The sequence below is a fragment of the Pan paniscus genome, chromosome 14, assembly GCF_029289425.2.
Source record: "Pan paniscus chromosome 14, NHGRI_mPanPan1-v2.0_pri, whole genome shotgun sequence".
Lineage (NCBI taxonomy): Eukaryota > Metazoa > Chordata > Mammalia > Primates > Hominidae > Pan > Pan paniscus.
In genome coordinates, this window is record NC_073263.2 from 49743929 (window position 1) to 49765367 (window position 21439).

General features: G+C 39.5%; 1 protein-coding gene and 1 long non-coding RNA gene across 3 annotated transcripts in view; one reads left to right on the plus strand and one right to left on the minus strand.

The window, feature by feature from the left end:
* Window positions 1-3964: 3964 nt before the first annotated feature.
* Window positions 3965-9478, minus strand: LOC130540767 (uncharacterized). Its single transcript, XR_008954762.2, has 3 exons — window positions 9095-9478; window positions 8138-8291; window positions 3965-7191 (listed from the first exon to the last, which is right to left on the minus strand). It is a non-coding gene; the product is annotated as an uncharacterized LOC130540767 (long non-coding RNA).
* The window catches only part of RB1 (RB transcriptional corepressor 1), a 171970-nt gene continuing 158945 nt past the window's right edge, over window positions 8415-21439 (plus strand). Inside the window, exons 1-2 of one of the 2 annotated variants that reach the window (XM_003811422.5) lie at window positions 8415-9851; window positions 13080-13206. In XM_003811422.5, coding sequence (XP_003811470.1) covers window positions 9715-9851; window positions 13080-13206 — 264 coding nt within the window. In that variant the 5' untranslated portion in view covers window positions 8415-9714. The remainder of the gene's footprint in view (window positions 9852-13079; window positions 13207-21439) is intronic. The other variant, XM_055096764.2, reaches the window with a different exon arrangement.

The window sequence follows — 21439 nt, forward strand, 5'->3', positions numbered from 1 at the left end:
CACCTTCTATCTGCACTGCATCTCAATTAGCTACAGGTGGGAAGCCTTTGTAATCATGGTATCACTGTGTTGCTTCATAACTACCCACTCACTGTGCCATGGGTCTTTATTGCCACACGGTCGGTAAGTAACCCAACTCTAGCATTCCATCCTGAGTGTCTGCAGGACACTCCTGGTGCCAAGTCTTTTAGCCTGGGTTCTGTAGAAAACAGAGCCTGAGTGTAGTTTGAGAGAAACTGGAGTGAAGACGAATGGGCTGGGCAAAGAAGGAAGAGAAACTATTAATAATAAAATAGTGTATTACCGAACTAGCTACCTCTTGGTATCAAGCCCGGGTGATTGGTCAGTATCATGAGGGTCATATTTTGAGAGGTAGTATGGACTACTGTGTTTCAGGACAATCTGTCTGGGTGGAGGAAGGAGAGGAGTTTATATGCTGGACCCATCTTGTTTTGATTAGATTTACCCCAAGGACATTAACTCCACTGCACTTACGGCTACACTTTGTTAGAAGCCCAACAGTTAGGCACTATCTCAGCCCTCTTGGGGTGGGAGGTGAGATGTGTGTGGCTTGGGGAAAGGGAGGGGAACCATTGGGATGTGCCAATGTAAAGTCTGTTGCTTCAGTAGTCTCTGGGCAGGGCCCATACAGTTGGTTGCTATGGTGGCAGTTGGGGAAAACAAGTGGTCAATGACCCTGGAGTTAGGCCAGGCTGTTTGGCTTATAGGTGACATATACACTGCTTGGTATGTCTACCACACTGCCCTTCTTGAATCTTGGTTTTCGGCATTTGTTTAATTCTATTTAGTGTTCTTCCAATAAATTCTCATTTTTTGGTTGCTAATCAGAGCCGATTTCTGCTTCATGAGGCCAAGGAAACAATTTTAAGCAATATTTTATACTCTCTTTAGTGCTCCAAACACTGTTGTATACTTATTTGGTGCTAATGCTCGATGAACTGCAGAAATTTGTCTACGTACTGTACGACTTATCTATCGCTGTATAACAAATTGCCCCCAAATTAATGACTAAAGCAATAATGATTCACTGGTTCTTCTGCTGATCTTCTCTGGTAGGTGGGTGGGTATAGGCTCAGCCTCTTTCTCCATGTGGTCTGTCATCTTCATAGGGACTAACCCACACTTCTTACATGGCACCTGGATTTCAGGACAGCAAGCCCTAATGCACAAGCACTTATCAAGGTGCTTGCTGAGATCCTATTGGCCAAACAAGTCACAAGGCCAAGCCCAGCATCAGTGTGGAACTCTGCACAAAGGCATGAATGTCAGTAGGTGTGATTCATTGTAGGCCATCAGTGTTAGTCTACCACCAGGTATTTACATTGTTCTTTAGAGCAGAGACTTCCCGTGGTCCCCCAACAGCTGTTCTCCCTTGCTTCTGTATTAAGAGATCCCTGAATTCTGTTAATGAACTCATGATTCTCAAAAAAAGTTTTTTTTCCCTGTACCCCACAGTAAGGTGTGGCTTTGCATCCACGTTTTGATCAATGGGATGTAAGCGAAGGTGTATTGTGGCAGTTTCCAGGAATTTTCCTTAAGTGAGAACAGGCGTGTGCCTCTGGCTTTTTCTTTATGCCTTCCAGCACCCTGCTGTTTAAAACGTAGGTACAACTTTTGGCTGCCATCCTGGACCCTTAAGTACCCTCCAGGGATGATAGAGTTATGAGCTGAAGGTGCCTGTGTCCCTGAGGACTTCACTGAGCAGAACCTTCACTTAGTCCTAGAATTCCTACCTCTAGACTTTTACCTGGGATACTAATCTTTTATTTAATCTATTGTTATTTTGGGTTCTGTTATTAGCAGCTAACATAATCCTGTCATACTATTGAAATATAGTCTCTCTATGTTTTTAGGTCATACTCGACAGTATGTAATTTTTTTTTTTTTTTTTGAGACAGAGTCTCACTCTGTTGCCCAGGCTGGAGTCCAGTGGCGTGATCTCAGCTCACTGCAAACTCCACTTCCTGGGTTCAAGTGATTCTCTTGCCTTAGCCTCCTGAGTGGCTGGGACTACAGGCATGAGCCATCACGCCTGGGTAATTTTTGTATTTTTAGTACAGATAGGATTTCGCCATGTTGGCCAGGCTGGTCTTGAACTCCTGGCCTCAAGCGATCTGCATGCCTTGGCCTCTCAAAGTGCTGGGGTTACAGATGTGAGTCACCACACCTGGCCCACAGTATACAATTTCTTACCTTCCACTCATCTTCACCCAAAACATTCTGATAGCCCTTATTGATTAGAAGAGGAGGAAAATGGATTAAGTTTAGTTGGCAGAAATTGTGTGAATTTAAAATCAGTGCATTTAGAGAAACATGTGTGGCTCATCAAGCCATTAAGAAAACAAAAAAGAGGAAACTACAAAATGTTTGCATTCCTGTAGCCCACAAGAGACAAATCTAGAACAATGCTGGGGTCTGGTCAAGTAGGGAAAGCTCTCAGTAAGACCAAGCACAAACCCCACTTCTGGTTTCCTTGGTTTGGGGCTGTCTCATGTTAATGATATTTTTGATGAGAAAAACCACATGCAAATGAAACAATTCGTTGTCCCCACTTGGAGGTGCAGTGGTGGTGGTGGGGAGAACTAGGGAAGGGTTTGTGCATCAGACAAAGGTTGGGATTACAAGGGTTGTAGATGAACGAGATGTGCCTTTAGTTACAGCCACTTCTTGAGTGCTGTATGTCTATGTGACTCCTGATGACTTGGTCAAAGAAAATATCAACACATTGCCTTAGCTGTTTTCCTTGATGGGGAGAAATCGACACACTTGGAAATGGAAGAATTTCCTCTCTTGTTGCAGTGGCTTTGTGCATTGGCTTGAGCTGCAGTCATCTGGCAGTTTGTTGCTTCAGTCACTGGCCCTGGCCCTTGCCACTGCCAGGCAGAGTTGAGCCTGCACTAAAGGCATGAGAATACTGGATCAATACAAACGTTATGGAAAATGTTTTAACTTTTTCTTTTTTTAAAAGGCCTGCCTGTTATCTTTATACCTCTGTTACCCGCCCCACCACCCCAGAAATGAGCCAGAGCCTTTGTGATGGCTAGATTTGTTTGAATATTTAATCTCCTTCCCCATCTGTTTTGAGAAATATCTAGCCTCTTTATCAGAAGAGAGCTTAAAGTCTCACCAACATTCTTGCCCCAGGTGTCATGGGCTGAACTGTTTCCCTCAAATTTATATTTTGAAGTCTTAACTCCCAGTACCTCAGAATGAAACTGCATTTGGAGATAGGGTCTTTACGGAGGTAATTAAGTTAAAATGAGGTTGTTAGAGTCATTCATTGGAAAAGTATTTGTCAAATGTCTACTATGTGCCAGGCACATGTTAGGCATGCAGCCCCACTGGTTAGGAGAACAGATATAGACCTACCTTCATAGACTGTCTGGCTTTGTGGACATGTAGCCTGTGTAGTCACTTAGTTCTCCATGTTAGAAAGACCCCGTGGTTGGTTTAATGCTCTGTTGCCACCATCTTGAAATTCTTAGTAATTTTTCAATGAGGAGTTCTGCATTTTTTTTCGTCTGGACCCTGCAAATTATGTAATTGGTCCTGCTCATGGAAATTGGTATAGTAGGAGAATCAATCATATTCTCTGCACTTAGGAGTGTGGTTTGGTGGCATGGAGAGAAGGTCAGTGTAGCAGAAGTAGTACAGTATAAAAAGATGAAGATGATAATATTCACAATGGCGGGAAGGAGTGGAGTCTGCTGCTGGGGGATGAAAAGATACATGAGTGGAACAGCAGGGGTTCTTTTTTGTTTTCTTTACTTTTCCTCCCAGACCTTATTATTAACCTTGAATAATTCAGATAAACTGAACAGGTCTCTGTTCCTTGAAACCTGAAAGAATCTAACATGCACATATGGGAAGTTATTTAAGTCATGGGATTGAAATAGAGCAAGAAGAGAGGAGAATTGAAGACACTTGAAGACCAGTGTTTCCCACACTATCTGTGAAGGAACTTTTCATTCTTTTTCATTAACTGTTTGTCATGAACTGATATTAACACTTTGGAATGTAAAATAGAAACAAATTGCAAAAAATTATAATGAAAACAGAGGCACACCAAATATTGTACAAGCTCACATTTTTTAGATTAAACAGAAATAGAATTACATTTCAATAAAAATTATCAGAACAAACATAAATAAAAGAAAAAATTACAAAATGTACATTGCTTATTGAAAGTGTCCAGATAGATAATTAATAAAGAGAATTGCCATTATCCTCCTAATATTTATCACTTCACAGCCATAACAACTAACAAAAAGTTGGGAGTGAAGTAGTAATTTCCCACTAAACAACATGAATGTTAATATTTGAAGTTTTAATGTGACAAATGAGTGGGCTCTTTGCTTGTTAAATTATCTAATCTAGGTTGGATTGGTGACATGCTACTTGCAGGAGATGATGTATATCTAAATTGTTTTTATATTTTATTTTAACAACACTAGTAGTAGAAAAACTAGTCTCTCAAAAATATGTTGAAGGGAACAGAAGAAGAGTTAAAGCAATTTAACAATATCAGGATAATCACTTTTAACTTTTATCCTTAATGATGGAAACAATGCGTTATTTTCAAAATTCATCTTCAATCTTTCATCAGTAGCCAGTTTCAAAAACTGTCACTCAAGTTATCTTTCAATGAAATAAACGGATTTTGGATCCATGAATTTCTTGCATGTGGAGCTTGTTTTGATAGAAAATACTCAGATATTTTATCAAATTTATAATTAGTTTTTTAATATTTTGTATATAAATGTCCTTTAAGTTTGATGGCTTTATTGTTTCATTAGTCTGTAATGATTTTAGCACTTCACTATGAGTTATGGCTACAAACTCAATAACACGGGATTATACTTCTGAGTAAAATTAGTACAAACTCCTATTTGTTTAATTCTTTGGAATTACTTCTCTGATCATTATTTAGTTTACTACTATGATTACTAACACATTACTGATGTGTGTCTTGTATTGGCAAAATTGGACAGTAAGGATTGTTTTGCCATCTATAATTTAGGGTTAAAAACAAATGACACAAATTTTACTTCCCTAATTTAGCTAAGAATTTACAAAAAATAGGCTTGATTAAAAATGAAAATGATTGTAAAAATAACAAGTTATATAATTAAATAAATATTTACATTTTCATAGATTTTTACTCTTGGGTTGCAGGTGACAAACCTTGAAATTTTACTCATTGTAATATCGTACTATTGCATATGACAGGGACACAACCATGCCACCTGCAACTCAAGAACCAGGTTGAAGAATACCTGAACTGTTTAACAAGCAATGTCCAATGATCATGCACTTGGATATTCCTGAAATGTCAAATTGATATAAACACTGCTAAGCACTTATCCTTTTAATTTCTGTACTTATTTCCTTGTGGACTAAACACAAACAGTTCGCAGACTGACACTGGTCCAAGAACTACACTTTGAGTAGCATTACTCTAGGGAACACTTGCATTGAAGGGACTGGCAGAAAGAGAACTAATGAAGGAATTTGTGAAGTAACAAGGGAGGAGAACAAGGAGACCATAGATTTGTGGAAGACTAGGGAATTTTTAAGAGGAAGTGGTTAACTATATTGACTGCAAGAAAGGTCAAGTAGGTTGAGGACCAAAAGAAGCCATGGGATTGACAACTATCATCAGTGACATTTGAAAGAGTGATTTCAGAAGGGGGCTCTTGGTGGTAGTGAAAGAAAGCCAGGGGCCAGCAGGCTGAGAAATTGGGGAAGCAGAGAGAAGCAATGGGGACTACCCTTCTAAGAAGCTAGGTGGTTAAGAAATGGAAATAGTGTGGTAGCTTGGGGGTATAAAAACTTTGAAGGAAGACTTTTTAGACCGATGAAGACTTTTTAGACCCTTCCCCAAATTTTAATATCACTGAAGGAGTCTCAAACTGAAGAGAGTTCCCTCTCTAGATAGAAAATCTAAGAAATACATATATTTTTTGTAGGAGTCTTACAGCAATCTTCTTAAAATTACCAAGCAGGTTGGAAGAGATCCATGAATTTCAAGAAGTTCAGGGGGAATTTTTTTAAGACTCTGCTGAAATATATATATATATATATATATATATATATTTTTTTTTTTTTTTTTTTTTTTTTTTTTTTTTTTTTGAGATGGGGTCTTGCTCTTGTCGCCTAGGCTGGAGTGCAGTGGCATGATCTCAGCTCACTGCAACCTCTGCCTCCTGGGTTCAAGTGATTCTCCTGCCTCAGCCTCCAGAGTAGCTGGGATTACAGGCACCTGCCACCACACTCAGCTAATTTCGTATTTTCAGTAGAGATGTGGTTTCACCATGTTTGCCAGGCTGGTCTCAAACTCCTGACCTCAGGTGATCCACCCGCCTTGGCCTCCCAAAGTGCTGGGATTACAGGCGTGAGCCACCGTACCTGGTCTAGACTCTGCCGAAATTCTAATACTTCTTTGGTAATGCAACAGAAAACTAAAGATTTTGATGGTGAACTCAATTGCTTCTGAGTTGTGTGGATGAAAATATATTTTATTATTTTTTCCTTCAACTTTTAAGCTCCCAGGTATATGTGTAGGATGTGCAGGTTTGTTACACAGGTAAATGTGTGCTATGGTGGTGTGCTGCACAGATCAACCCATCACCATGGTATTAAGCCCAGCATCCATTAGCTCTCCTGATGCTCTCCCTCTCCCCACCCTTCCCCGCTACAGGCCCCAGTATGTGTTGTTCCCCTTCCTGGGTCTATTTTATGGTATGTATGTGTGTGTGTGTGTGTGTGTGTATATCTATTTATGTGTATATATTATGATATATACACCACACTTTTTTCAAACTATTATTTTAGGTTTATTATATAACAAACATGTGCAAGTTTGTTATATAGGTAAACTGTGTGTCTCTGGGGTTTGGTGTGTACAGATTTTTTCACCACCCAGGTAACAAGTGTAGTACCTGATAGGTAGTTTTTTGATCTTCTGTCCTCTCACCCTACACCCTCAAGTAATCCCCCAGTGTGTGTTGTTCCCCTCTTCATGTCCATGTGTTCTCATTGTTTAGCTCCCACTTATAAGTGAGAACATGCAGTGTTTGGTTTTCTGTTCCTGCGTTCGTTTGCTGAGGATAAAGGCTTCTGGCTCCATCCATGTTCCTGCAAAGGACATGATCTCATTCCTTTTTATGGCTGCAGGAAAATATATTTTACATACTAGTGAGCGTAGTTAAATTAATCCATGATCAAGATATACATTCTTTTGTAAATTGAGAAATCTCTTTATCATAATTGTAATATGGTAATAAATAAATCTAGATTACATAAATGTAATCTAGATGTTGATAAACTGGTTTTAAATAAAGCAAGTGATATCTATGTATGAAGAGAGTTTACTTCAGTTCCTAGAACTTTCCTTCACTTTCCTGCCATCCCTACTTTTAGTAAGCAAGCATTTACTGTGTGTGTAACACTGTGCTAGGTACTAAGGCAACGATGATACCCAAGATTTGGTCTCTATCCTGAAGATAAGCACAAGAGAAACATTATCAGTCATGATGCTTTCTGTTGCAAACAAGTGAAAACCTCAGCTCAGCTTAGGTCAGCTCCAGGGCTGGCCAAATCAGAGGCTCATTTATAACACTGAGGATCCAGATTCTTTTGAAATTCCTCCTGCACCAATATCAGCATTTCTACCTTCTCTGTAGGTTGGCTTGCCTCACGTTACAATGGCTGCAGCAATCAGAAGTGTCACATCCTCAGTAATACTTAATATTATTACTATTATTTAATAATATTTAGAACTGTGCCATCCCTGTGTTTCAATTTATCAGGCTCCCAGCAGACTACTCCTTATCTTTCAAATGTCAAAACTGCATCCTGAGCTCTTGCCTAAACTAATCTGGGGTGAGGTGAATGGAAGTAGCACTTTAATTGTATTCATTCTTTGTAGCTGGACCTGGGCCTGGGCCCTATCTCCTGACACTTGCCCACAAGAAAGATTTCTGCAGTTAGGTAGGACTGGCTGTTGAGTAGGCCAGTGCTTGCCAAACCTTTACACATCCTCACATATGTCATAATATGCAGATAAAAAGATAATCCCTTATACAACTTGCTGGGATAAACTCAGGAGGCTTACAGCCATGACCTGCTTGAAGGTTCTTCCTGCCTTAGACCTTGCTCAGCTGCTCCAGGATGAGGGGATTTACATCACAGCACAACTGTATTTTATTCACAGCATAAACCATCTCATTCCTTCTCAGTTGACGAGTTCAGATGGGCAATAACAGTGTCTGCCAAAGAGAAAAAAAAAATGTATTCAAACTAGATAATCTATTGGTACAAATACCAAGACACAGAAGTGATAACAGCTTTAAGCCAATGTTTGATGGTAGTAGTCTCAGCAAGCTCTTTTCTGATGTCTTTGTGCCTTTGCACATGCTCCTTCTCTGTCACTGTTTTTTTCATCAACATAATATAATGGACAAGTGGAATCAAATAGAATCGAGTTCAAATTCTCTGCTACCCATCGGCCCTGGTATTGGACAAATCAACTCCTCTGAGCCTGTTTCCTCATCTGCAACGTAGACTAGCTAATACTACCCATTGGAAAGCGCCGTTTCTTAGCTAATGCATGCAAGGCTTAAAACCTAGATGACGGGTTGATAGGTGCAGCAAACCTCCATGGCATACGTATGCCTATGTAACAAACCTACACGTTCTGCACTTGTATCCCGGAACTTAAAGTAAAAAAAAAAAAAAAAAAAAAAAAAAAAAGAAAGAAAGAAAAAGAAAAAAAAGGCTGTTTCTGGGGATTAAATAAGACAATTATGTAAGGTGGCCAGCACAGTTCCTGGTACATAGTAAATGTCAGGCCTGCCTGACAAACTTCTGTTCAACAGCTACTGCTGCCCTGAAAATCTTCCTCAGACGTTTCCACGGTGCTTCCCGTTCTTACACCACTACAATCCTTTATTACACTACTATCCGTTCATTCCCCACAGCTCCCTCCCTTCCTTTCCCTAACCAGTGATCCCAAAAGGCCAGCAAGTGTCTAACATTTTCTATCTTCTAAGTGACTGGTAAAGTTCCGCACCTATCAGCGCTCCAAGTTTGTTTTTGTTTTGGCCGACTTTGCAAAACGGATTGGGCGGGATGAGAAGGGGGGCGCCGCCCAAGGAGGGAGAGTGGCGCTCCCGCCGAGGGTGCACTAGCCAGATATTCCCTGCGGGGCCCGAGAGTCTTCCCTATCAGACCCCGGGATAGGGATGAGGCCCACAGTCACCCACCAGACTCTTTGTATAGCCCCGTTAAGTGCACCCCGGCCTGGAGGGGGTGGTTCTGGGTAGAAGCACGTCCGGGCCGCGCCGGATGCCTCCGGGAAGGCGCCTGGACCCACGCCAGGTTTCCCAGTTTAATTCCTCATGACTTAGCGTCCCAGCCCGCGCACCGACCAGCGCCCCAGTTCCCCACAGACGCCGGCGGGCCCGGGAGCCTCGCGGACGTGACGCCGCGGGCGGAAGTGACGTTTTCCCGCGGTTGGACGCGGCGCTCAGTTGCCGGGCGGGGGAGTGCGCGTCCGGTTTTTCTCAGGGGACGTTGAAATTATTTTTGTAACGGGAGTCGGGAGAGGACGGGGCGTGCCCCGACGTGCGCGCGCGTCGTCCTCCCCGGCGCTCCTCCACAGCTCGCTGGCTCCCGCCGCGGAAAGGCGTCATGCCGCCCAAAACCCCCCGAAAAACGGCCGCCACCGCCGCCGCTGCCGCCGCGGAACCCCCGGCACCGCCGCCGCCGCCCCCTCCTGAGGAGGACCCAGAGCAGGACAGCGGCCCGGAGGACCTGCCTCTCGTCAGGTGAGCGAGCAGAGCCGCCGTCGCCTCACGCGGGAAGGGCGCCCCGGGTGTGCGTAGGGCGGGCGCCAAGGCGGCTCGGCGGGGACGCGTCCTCGCCAGGGGCCGGGTCCCGGCGGGAGGAGGCGCCCTCCCTGACCCCGCCACCGCGGAGCGTCTGCAGAATGGTGACAGGATTCTGGGTTCTTGGGCGAGGGGTCTCGGCTTCAACTTGACAGGTGTCGGGCGGGTGGGGCTAGGGTCCTGAGCGAAGTGACAGGTGCAGTTCCCTCTTGTGAGGCTCGGAGGCAGAGGGTCGTTGCGAGCGTCCATCAGACGCAAAAAATGAAAAATAAAAATACAAAAATGGTGTCTGTGGGAGAGTTTTTCACCGGAGAATTGGAGTACTCCGGTGGTCGTCTGTCTTTCTGTTTTGGTTCACGCGATGCAACAGTTGGGAAGTATTTTCTTCCGGGCGTGCACTGCATCTGAAGTCCATTCGTGGGAGAGGCCGACCAGAAAGCCTTGGACAAGAAGCGCAGGGTCCTGAGTGTCCATTGCCCACAGGATACTCGGCTCAGGAGCTTTGCGGCGTTTCCTTAGAACAATAATGCATCGAGGCCTTGGGGACTCAAAGCCATCTGTAGTGATTGATGGAGCGTAACTCTTTAGAGGAACGATACATGGGCAAAACTTTCATGAGACATTTACCAGAAATGCTTGAAAGTTTCTAAACTTTTTTTTTTCCTGTTTGATGAACTCTTCTTGCGTGTTAGTCGGCTTCAGCTTGTCTCATTATTTCTTCCATTTTGCCTTTTGACTTTGAACCAGCAAGGATCCTGGTGTCCCCTCTTTTTGCCTTTGTTTTTGGCACAAAATTAGTGGTTCTGTGCGCAAATGGAAATTTTCGTTTTCCCTTATTAAGTGGAATCTAAATTTAAGCAAGTCCATACGAATGCACTAGATCTTGAAGGGAAGTATTTATTGTATTACAACATCTTACTTTTCTTGATTTTTCTACTTTATGGTTAAATAGCTATGACTGAAAGAGTGTAATTGTCATTATTGTCAGCACTGGTTCTACTTTGAGACAAGTTCATTGCAGAGGGAATGGGACTTGTTTCTGTTTTTCACTATTTTCTCTCCCATTCTTGTCTATCACCAAATCCTTTCACCCTCACCCATTTCTTTCCACTCGGTATACACTAACAATTCACGGCAGAAAAGATTGAAGTGGGATTTAGGAAATGGCCCCTGGAAGGCTATTAAAAATTTATATATTTAAATGGACTGTCTTATAGGTCAGTTAAAAACCATATTCGTTAAAAAACCAAAATAACAACAACAAAAAACTAAAAACCACGTCTGGGGCATGTTCCGGGAAAAGACATGACTTTAGTTTCTGATTAAATTCTGATGTATCCAATTCTTGCAAATTTCCCTTGGGAAAATGCAGTAATGGCTACTCTAAAGAATTCCATGTTATGCACACAGCTTTGGAAGCATACTCTAATGTAGGGTAACCAGGAATATTGACGTTCTGGCCACTGCTTGGAAAAAAGAGGACTGTTTCTTTCATTTTTAAACTCATTTTATATATTTTAAGTAATGGAACTATAAAAAATTCTCTTATAAGTCAAAACCATACAAGGTACAGTCTGTTCTTGATTATCCATACCCACAAAGGGTTTCATTAACATAGATAGTTGAACTCTATAAATTAACCAGCAAGGGTGGAACCACTGCCGTGCAGCCTGATGCTGAGCATCTTGCCTGGAGATGGAATCAAGGCTCAGTCCAACTGCACTTCCAGTGACAGATTCCATTCCTGATTTGAGAGTTGAGATCTTATTTCTGTTGCCTTATCTCTGGCCTAAGTAATGTAGCTGGAAGGGAAACTGTCACTAGGAACAGCATACCACATTCATTGTTGAAATAATCAAAGGTTAATCATGTTTCGAGCTGGGTGTGATGGCGCATACCTGTAGTCCATGCTACTCAGGAGGCTGAGGCAGGAGGATCACATGAGCTTGGGAGTTGGAGGCCAGCCTGGGCAACAAAGCAAGACCCCAGTCTTTAAAAAAACAAAAAAGCTGACCAGGCATGTTGGCTCACGCCTGTAATGCCAGCACTTTGGGAGGCCAAGATGGGAAGATTGCTTGAGGCCAGGAGTTTGAGAGGAGCCTGGGCAACAAAACAAGACCCTGTCTCTAAAACAAATTTTAAAAAATTAGCCAGTTGCTGTGGCACACCTGTAGGCTCATGTACTCAGGAGGCTGAGGTGGGAGGATCCCTTGAGCCCAGGAGTTTGAGACTGCAGTGAGCCATGATTTCACCACTGTACCCCAGCCTGGATGACAGAGTGAAACCCTATTTCAAAACAAGAAAAAAAAACAAAAACTAATTATGTTTTGAAGGAGGAATTGGCAGTCTAGAATAGTGGTCAAGGGCATGGATTATAGAGTTAGACTGTTGGGCTCACATGGTGGTTTACCTCTTACTGGCTGAGACCTCAGGTAAGTTCTTTAACTTCTCTGATTTGACAGACATCTGTAAATGTCTACTTTTACAGATGAGAATACTTATCTAAAAGGGCTGATGTCGGGATTCAGTGAAACCATATGTTTAAGGTACTTTCTACAGGATCATAGTAAATACTCAAAAATTATTAATTATTCTTCATACTATTCTTATTAGTAGATAACACATAGAAATTAGATGAATGAAAATGAATTAGCCAACAAGAATTTATTAAATGCTTGTCTTTGTTAAGGGGAAAGGACAAAAATAAGCAGTCGCATCATGTAAGATGTGCTAGTAGGTAGAGAGATATATGAAACATTGATAAGAGAAGACTACAGTTTAACAAAGTCACTGGTGTTGAATTGTATAATATTATCTATGGGTTTTTATCTTTTTGTTGTTATCTTTATCCTATTTTCCCAAACAGCTTTAGCTATTACATTTACTTTCCTTCACAGAAGTGTTTTGCTGCTTTGAAGTATATTTGACTTACCATGCAAGCAAATATTTTTCACTGTGTGGTATCCTTATTTTGGAATGACCATGAAAAAGATAATCATATGTTTAAATTTGAAGTGTAATTTTTTTCTAAGATAAAATAAGATCTTAAAGTATTTAATAATGTTCTTTTTCACAGTAGTGTTATGTGCAAACTATTGAAACAAGTGTGTACTGAATCAATTTGATTTATAAGTATATGCCAATTATATGATTATTTTCATTTGGTAGGCTTGAGTTTGAAGAAACAGAAGAACCTGATTTTACTGCGTTATGTCAGAAATTAAAGATACCAGATCATGTCAGAGAGAGAGCTTGGTTAACTTGGGAGAAAGTTTCATCTGTGGATGGAGTATTGGTAAGGATTTTCTTAAAATGTTTTGAAATTTTTTTTTCTCATTTTAAAAACAACTTCAAATCACTATACAAAAATTGAAAGATAGAAAAATATAAAGACAATAAAAGCTAATAATAATTCCATTACCCAGAGGAAATTTACCTCTGCTAACATTAAAAATGTTTGAGGCCGGGCACGGTGGTTCATGCCTGTAATCCTACCACTTTGGGAGGCTGAGGCGGGTGGATTGCCTGAGCTCAGGAGTTCGAGACCAGCCTGGGCAACATGGTGAAACCCTGTCTCTACTAAAATACAAAAAAAAAAAAAAAAAATTAGCAGGGTGTGGCGTGCGCCTGTAGTCCCAGCTATTTGGGAAGCTGAGGCAGGAGAATTGCTTGAACCCAGGAGGTGGAGGTTACAGTGAGCCGAGATCGTGCCACTGCACTCCAGCCTGGCAACAGAGCGAGAGTCTGTCTCAAAAAAAAAAAAAAGTTTGAAAAAAATCCCTCCATAAATGCCTCCCACCAAACTATTTTAAAGCAGGTCTTAGTTATATTTTATTCACTATGATACAAGGACTTTTAAAAAAACACCGCCATACCTTATAAAATAATTTTTATACCTTCTAATATGCAATCAGTGTTCAGATTTCCTGACTGACTCAGAATTAGTTTTGTTAGAATTCAGGATCTTGAAAATATTTTGATATATTCCTTTCATTTTTTCTTTGCGTAACTATAGATGTATATGTTTAATAAAAGGAGCAAATAATTACTAGAGTTTTATATGTACTGGGGCAATAGTATAAGAATTTTACATAGCCGGGCATGGTGGTGTGTGCCTATAGTCCCAGCTACTTGGGAGGCTGAGGTGGGACGATCACTTGAACCTGGGAGGGGGAGGTTACAGTAAGCCAAGATCGCACCACTGCACTCCAGCCTGGGCAACACAGGAAGACCCTGTTGCAAAAAAAAAATAAATAAAAATAAGGCTGGGCGTGGTGGCTAAAACCTGTAATCCCAGCACTTTGGGAGGCCCAGGCAGGTGATCACTTGAGGTCAGGAGTTCTAGACCAGCCTGGCCAACATGGTGAAACCCCATCTCTACTAAAAATACAAAAATTAGCCAGGCATGGTAGCAGATGCCTGTAATCTCAGCTACTTGGGAGGGTGAGGCAGGAGAATTGCTTGAACCTGGGAGGCAGAGGTTGCAGTGAGCCGTGATCATGCCACTGCACTCCAGACTAGGCAACAGAGAAGACTCCATCTCAAAAAAAAAAAAAAAAAAAAAAAAAAAAAAAAAAAAAACCCAGAACTTTACAAATCTACGAATAACTCATTTAAAAATCATTGAGATATGAAATATAAAATCTTTTTTTAATGTGTAAAATGTGAAATGTTCATTTAACAGATGAAGACACTGAGTAGAGTGAGGTTGAGTAACTTGACCAAGGTCCCTAGGAAATAAGATCTCAAATATAAATTTGAGATTATACATGTAGTTATGTATAGTTACATGTAGTTACACATAGTTTTGCATTTTCCTGTTTTTTTCTCATATGAGCATTTTCTTATTAAAGTTTTTTTGTAATATAGTTTCTAGTGATAGTATAATATTTTAGCTATTAGATGTATTTTAATTTGTTAACTCTTACTGGATATTTGGGTTTTTTCCAACTTTTTGATGCTATAAAATAATGTAATAAACATTTGTATTCGTAAGAATAATGCCTGGCACAAAGTGAGTCCTTGATAACTTGTTAAATAAATTAATGAATGAATCTCTGATTATTTTATTAGAATAAATTCTTATAAGTTGAATTACTAAATCAAAAGCTATGAACATTTTTATGACTCTTGATGATTATTGCTAGATTACACTTCAGACAGATACTTTTAATGAATTTACTTTCTCAACATAGTAGTATAAGAGTATATATCTGTTTTTACTGATCTGATTAACACAGCGGCATGTGTTTATGTATGTCCCATAAGAAAATTGTTTAAAACCATTAAATAAAATCTCTGGCAGTAAAAAGGAGAAAACAAGTGTCATGATTTCCAAAGAATTGAAGATAGTCTCACATTTCTTATGTAAAAAGAGAGGAATACTGAAGTATCTTGAATGTATGACTTGGGTATTATAATCCCCAGGCATCTAATGTATATTTTAACTGACTTGGGTACTTCATGTACAAAGCTGTTTTTGTGCATATACAATTAAATGGGATCAGAGCTCCTTCACTTTTCTCTTCCTAAAATACTAGATTTTTAGTGTTCAGAAATTTTGGAAGGGATAGCTGATTATAAAGAGCATTAGTGAATATACATACTGTAGTTTTCAATTTATAAGTGCATTGTGTTCCAAATCTGTTTGCAAGTTTGATATAGTAGTTAGGTTTCCAGCCTAGTTCACATAACTTATTTTTTTTGTACTAAACTATAACAATAATAGTTTTAACAGTAGAGGCTCTTTTGAGCTTCAGAATTGAATACATATATAAGCAAATGTTACTGCTTTATTACCCTTTTTCATCCTGGCTTTGTCTCTACCTTCCCTGGGAACTGGCCCAGTTTGAATCTTATTTCCTAATGGAGCTCATGATGGGGACTAGGATGTGTGAAATTATCTATGGCTAGGTACTGGAGGAAGGTAAGAAAGGAATTTCATGTTATTTTTGGGATTTGAGGTGTGCTTTTGAAGGGTATGATGGAAGATGATGTCCTGTTGTCCTGTTGTAAATCAACAGACTTTTCCTTGAAATATGATTTTAAGTTAGAGTTACGTTTTTGAGGGTTGGCCTGAGAATTTAACCTTCATTTATATAATAATATCTAAGGGAGAATGTGATACAGTGTGTTCTAAGAAGCAAATGTAATGACAGAATAAATGTGTTTCCAGTGCAGCTATTCTAGTGGCAGTTGTCTGTCTTCTTTGAAACAAGAGGAGGAATATTGTCAAAAAGGAAACCCTTTTTAACAATAGAAAGTAGGTGATGTTTATTGGGATAGAGGATGAGTTAAGAGCAAGGATTAAGAGTCAAACAGATATACCATGTCCGAACTCCATTATCTTGAACATGTTATCTACAATTTTCAAGCCTTAGTTTTCTTACCTGTAAAAGGGACTGACAATAATTTCTGGATCTTGGAGTTATGTGCAGATTAAATAAATTAATGCATATAAAGCTCTTATTAGAGTCAATGAGTGTGTATATTAGGTCTTGCAAACAGAATAATTTTACTTAAGAAATACCCCAGAAAATTTTATCATTAATGTATTTTTTTTAGGAGAACTTAGGATATCAGTTAAAATGGTTACAATTTTAAATGCATTGTAGTGATTTTGATGTAGTAATGTTTGTTAAAATTCTTATTTTTAAGTACTCTAGCATCAGAAAAGTTGTTTATGCATACATGAAAGCATATATTAATCCCTTTAAAGGAAAAGTTTGTGGTATTTTGTCTAGAAAAGTGTTTTCTTTTTTTAAAATAAATATTTAGTAAAGTGTAATAATAAAGATTAGCTTTGTTCATAAGGTTAGATTGTATTTATGCTGATTATAGCATATGAATAGGACTTTCCATTAAGAAATTGGCTAAGGTGCTGTTCATATTGTGACTTAAGGTGAATCAGCTGTTAGAATTTTGGTTTACTTTCTGCATCTTGATTGGTAGTGTGGTAGAATGGAAAATGCCTTGGACCTCAAGGCAGAAAACTTCGGTTGTAATTATATTGTAGCTATATGATTTTAGGCAAATTGGTTAATTCTGTGAGTCTCAGTTTGCTCACCTGTAAGGCAGAAATAATGCCTGAATGTGAACCTCATAGGCTTTTTGTTATACATACATATATATGTATATGAAATGTATGATATACATATCTCAAAGAGCTTTGGGATATATTGCTCTTGATAGAACCACTTACTTATTTTTGTGATATGGTGGTTATATTTTAAATAAATACAGTCATGTGTTGCTTAACAATGGGAACACATCTGAGAAATGCGTCATTAGGTGATTTCATCGTTGTGTGAACATCATAGCATGTACTTACACAAACCTGGATGGTATAGCCTATGACACACCTATGCTGTGTGGTATATAGCATGTTGCTCCTAGTCTGCAAATGTGTACAGCATGTTACTGTACTGAACATTGTAGGCAATTGTAACACAATGGTAAGTATTTGTATATCTATACATAGAAAAGGTACAGTAGATCATCCATATCCTTACTGATTTTCTTTCTATGTGTTTTACTAATTATTGAGGGAGAAATATGAAGCCTCCAACTATAATTAGAATGGCCCTTTTAAATTCTGTTTTTTATTAATGTATTTTTTATTTTATTTTATTTTGAGATGGAGTCTTGCTCTGTCGCCCAGGCTGGAGTGCGTGGCACGATCTCGGCTCACTGCAACCTCCGCCTCCCGGGTCCAAGCGATTCTCCTGCCTCAGCCTCCCGAGTAGCTGGGATTATAGGCATGCGCCACCACACCCAGCTAATTTTTGTATTTTTAGTAGAGACGGGGTTTCACCGTGTTGGTCAGGCTGGTCTCGAACTCCTGACCTCATGATCTGCCCTCCTCGGCCTCCCAAAGTGCTGGCATTACAGGCGTGAGCCACTGTGCCTGGCCTTTATTAGTGTATTTTAAAGCTTTATCCTTGGGTACATACAAGTTTAGAATTTTTATGCCTTTTAGGTAAATTGGTACCTTTATCATTATGTAATGTGCTTTTTTATCCAAATTTATATCTTTTGTTCTGCAGTGTCCACATATCCATTCCACTTTTCTTGTGATCACTCTTTACAATGTGTATCGTTTACCTTCATTTTGATTTTAACCTATTTCTTTTTTATATTTAAATGGATTTTTGTTGTTTTGTAATCAGCATTCATTAAAAATTTTTAGCTGAATACTTTTTACTTTTGTTAGGGTTCCCTGTGTCTCTTCCTTTCATGTTGTGCCACAGATGAGCCATTATTTATATCTTTTCTCTCATTGGAGGTTCCTTTTTTTAGGGGAAATTAAATAATCTGAAATATAAGGAAAGGATATGTTGATTTCAAGAAAGGTTATGTTTTTGTTCCTTATCTGGCTTGTTCTTGTTGTGAGGGTGGGAGCAATACTCTTTGCAGCTTTCTGCATTCTAGGAAGAAGTGGAATTTTACACTACCATTTGCTTTCTTTACAGGTTTACCTTGGTATTCAGTGTCTGTCCATAGGACTAATTAAAACTATACCAGACTCCTATTTTAAACCTATCCGTTCAGTCTCAAGTTATCTTTTTGCATTGCCTCTCACGTCTGTCCCTTCATTTCTTTTACCAGCAGTGCTTGGTTTTTACTGTTTGCTTTGGTTTTAATTTCCTTTTTATTTTTTTAATTTCAGAAGGTGGAAGCATTTGTCATTGACTTGAGCATTTTTTATGCATATTTTAGTGCCTCTTTCTGACTAGTCTCTTCTTTTCTCCATCCAATCCATCCTGTGCCTGATTTTTAGAAAAGACTGGTTTACAGTTTGCCCCTTTTGCTTTAAAATTTATTTTTCATTGTTACAACCCACTCTCAGTAGCCTCCATTGTAACACCCTCCCATGCTCCCACCACCATTATGAAGAAGTAAAGTCCAAACTTTCTCAGTATTTGTAGTTCTTCATGGTCTGTGCTTTAACCTTCCTTCCAGTCTTATTTTTTATTTCCATTGTTGGCCCCCAATGCCTGTGTTCTCTTCCCTCCCATATGAATCTTCCATATGAATATCTTCCATATGAATATGATAGTATTCATATTCATGCGATCTCCCCTTTTTTTGGAATACCCTTCTTTTTTCTTTTAGCCTAAATTCTGTTTTTAAGATGCAGTTAAAGCTTCTCCTTTATGCATGTCTCTTATAAGATATATTATTTGCAGACTTTTCCCCCCATTCTGTGAGTTGCCTTTTCACTTTCTTGATGATGTCATTTGCAGCGTAGGATTTTAATTTTGATGAAGTCCAGTTTTCTATTTTTTTTTTTGGTGGTGGTTTTTGTTTTGGTTGCTTGGGCTTTTGATGTTGTATCTAAGAAGGCCTTGACTAACCCAAGGTCATGAAGACTTATTCTGTGCTTTCTTCTAAAAGTCATATGGTTTTTAGTTCTTGTAAGTCTTGGGTTGTTTTTTTTTTTTTTTTTTTTGAGTTAATTTTTGTGTATGATGTGAGGAAGAGGTCTAACTCCAGTCTTTTGAATGTGGATATCCAGTTGTCTCTGCACCACTTATGGAAAAGACTATTCTTTCTTCATTGAATTGTTTTGGTGCCCTTGATGAAAATTAGTTGACTATAAAAACCAGGGTTTATTTCTGGAGTCTCAGTTCTATTCCATTGCTCTGTATGTTTATTCTTTTTTTTTTTTTTTTTTTTGAGACGAAGTCTCGCTCTGTCGCCCAGGCTGAAGTGCGGTGGCACAATCTCGGCTTCCTGCAAGCTCCGCCTCCCGGGTTCATGCCATTCTCCTGCCTCAGCCTCCCAAGGAGCTGGACTACAGGTGCCTGCCACCACGCCCGGCTAATTTTTCTGTATTTTTAGTAGAGACGGGGTTTCACTGTGTTAGCCAGGATGGTCTCGATCTCCTGACCTCGTGATCTGCCCGCCTCGGCCTCCCAAAGTGCTGGGATTACAGGTGTGAGCCACCGTGCCTGGCCGTATGTTTATTCTTATGATAGTACCATACTGTTTTGTAGTATGTTTTATAGCTTTGTAGTATGTTTTGAAATAGGGAAGTGTGAGTTCGACAACTTTGGTTTTCTTTTTCAAGATTACTTTTGTTACTCTTGGTGCTTGAATTTCCATGTGAATTTTTAGGATCAATTTGTCAATTTCTGTTTTAAAAAAAGGCAGCTGGGATTTTGATAGGGATTATGTTGGATCTGTAGATCAATTTGCGGAATATTGCATTCTTAACAACATGAAGTCTTCAGATGCATGCATATGGAATGTCTTTTCGTTTAAGTCTTTCTTTCACCAGTGTTTTCAGTTTTCAGAGTATAAATCTTACTAAATATTTATTCTTGGTGATATTATTATAAATGGAATTGTTTTCTTTCCTTTTTGGCTTATTCATTGTAGGTGGATAGAAATAAAATCTATTTTTTTTTGGATAAGAGCAGCTAAAATCAGTTGGGCACGGAGGCTCACGCCTGTAATCTTAGCACTTTGGGAGGCCGAGGTGGGTGGATCACTTGAGGTCAGGAATTTGAGACCAGCCTGGCCAACATGGTGAAACCCTGTCTCTACTAAAAATACAAAAAATTAGCTGGGTGTGGTGGCATGCGCCTGTAGTCCCAGCTACTCTGGAGGCTGAGGCAGGAGAATCGCTTGAACCCGGGAGGTGGAGGTTGCAGTGAGCCGAAGTCATGCCACTGCACTCCAACCTGGGCAAAAAAAAAAAAAAAAAGAAAAAGCAGCTAAAATCTATGTATTTAACAAAAATCTCTAATACAGTACCATTTTATTTATTATAGTCCTCATGTTGTATATTAGATCTCTGGACTTGTTCATCCTATGTATTTGCTACTTCATATCCTTTGAACTACATCTTTTCAAAGGATGAAATTGGGTAATGTGATGCCTCTAGCTTTGGTCTTTTTGTGTAGGGTTGCCTTGACTATTCGGGCTCTTTTTCGGTTCCATATGAATTTTAAAATAGATTTTTTTTTCTTTTTCCTAATTCTGTGAATAATGTCATTGGTAGTCTGATAGAAACAGCATTGAACCTGTAAATTGCTTTGGGCAGTGTGGCCATTTTAATGTTATTGATTCTTCTTATCCATGAGCATGGAATGTTTTTCCATTTGTTCGTGTCATCTCTGATTTATTTGAGCTGTGTTTTGTAATTCTTGTAGAGAGCTTTCACCTCCCTAGTTAGCTGTATTCCTAGATATTTTATTCTTTATTGTGGCTATTGTGAGTGGGTTGCATTCTTGATTTGGCTCTCAGCTTGGGTATTGGTACATAGGAATGCTAGTGATTTTTGTACATTGATTTTATATCCTGAAACTTTGCTTATCAGCTGAAGGAACTTTTGATCAGAGACTATGGGATTTTCTAGGTGTAAAATCATCATCTGCAAACAGGAATAGTTTGACTTCCTTTTTTCTTATTCCGATGCTCTTTATTTCCTTCTCTTGTCTGATTGCTGTGGCTAGGACTTCCAATACCATGTTGAATAGGAGTGGTGAGAGAGAGCATCCTTATTTTGTTCTGCCTTTCAA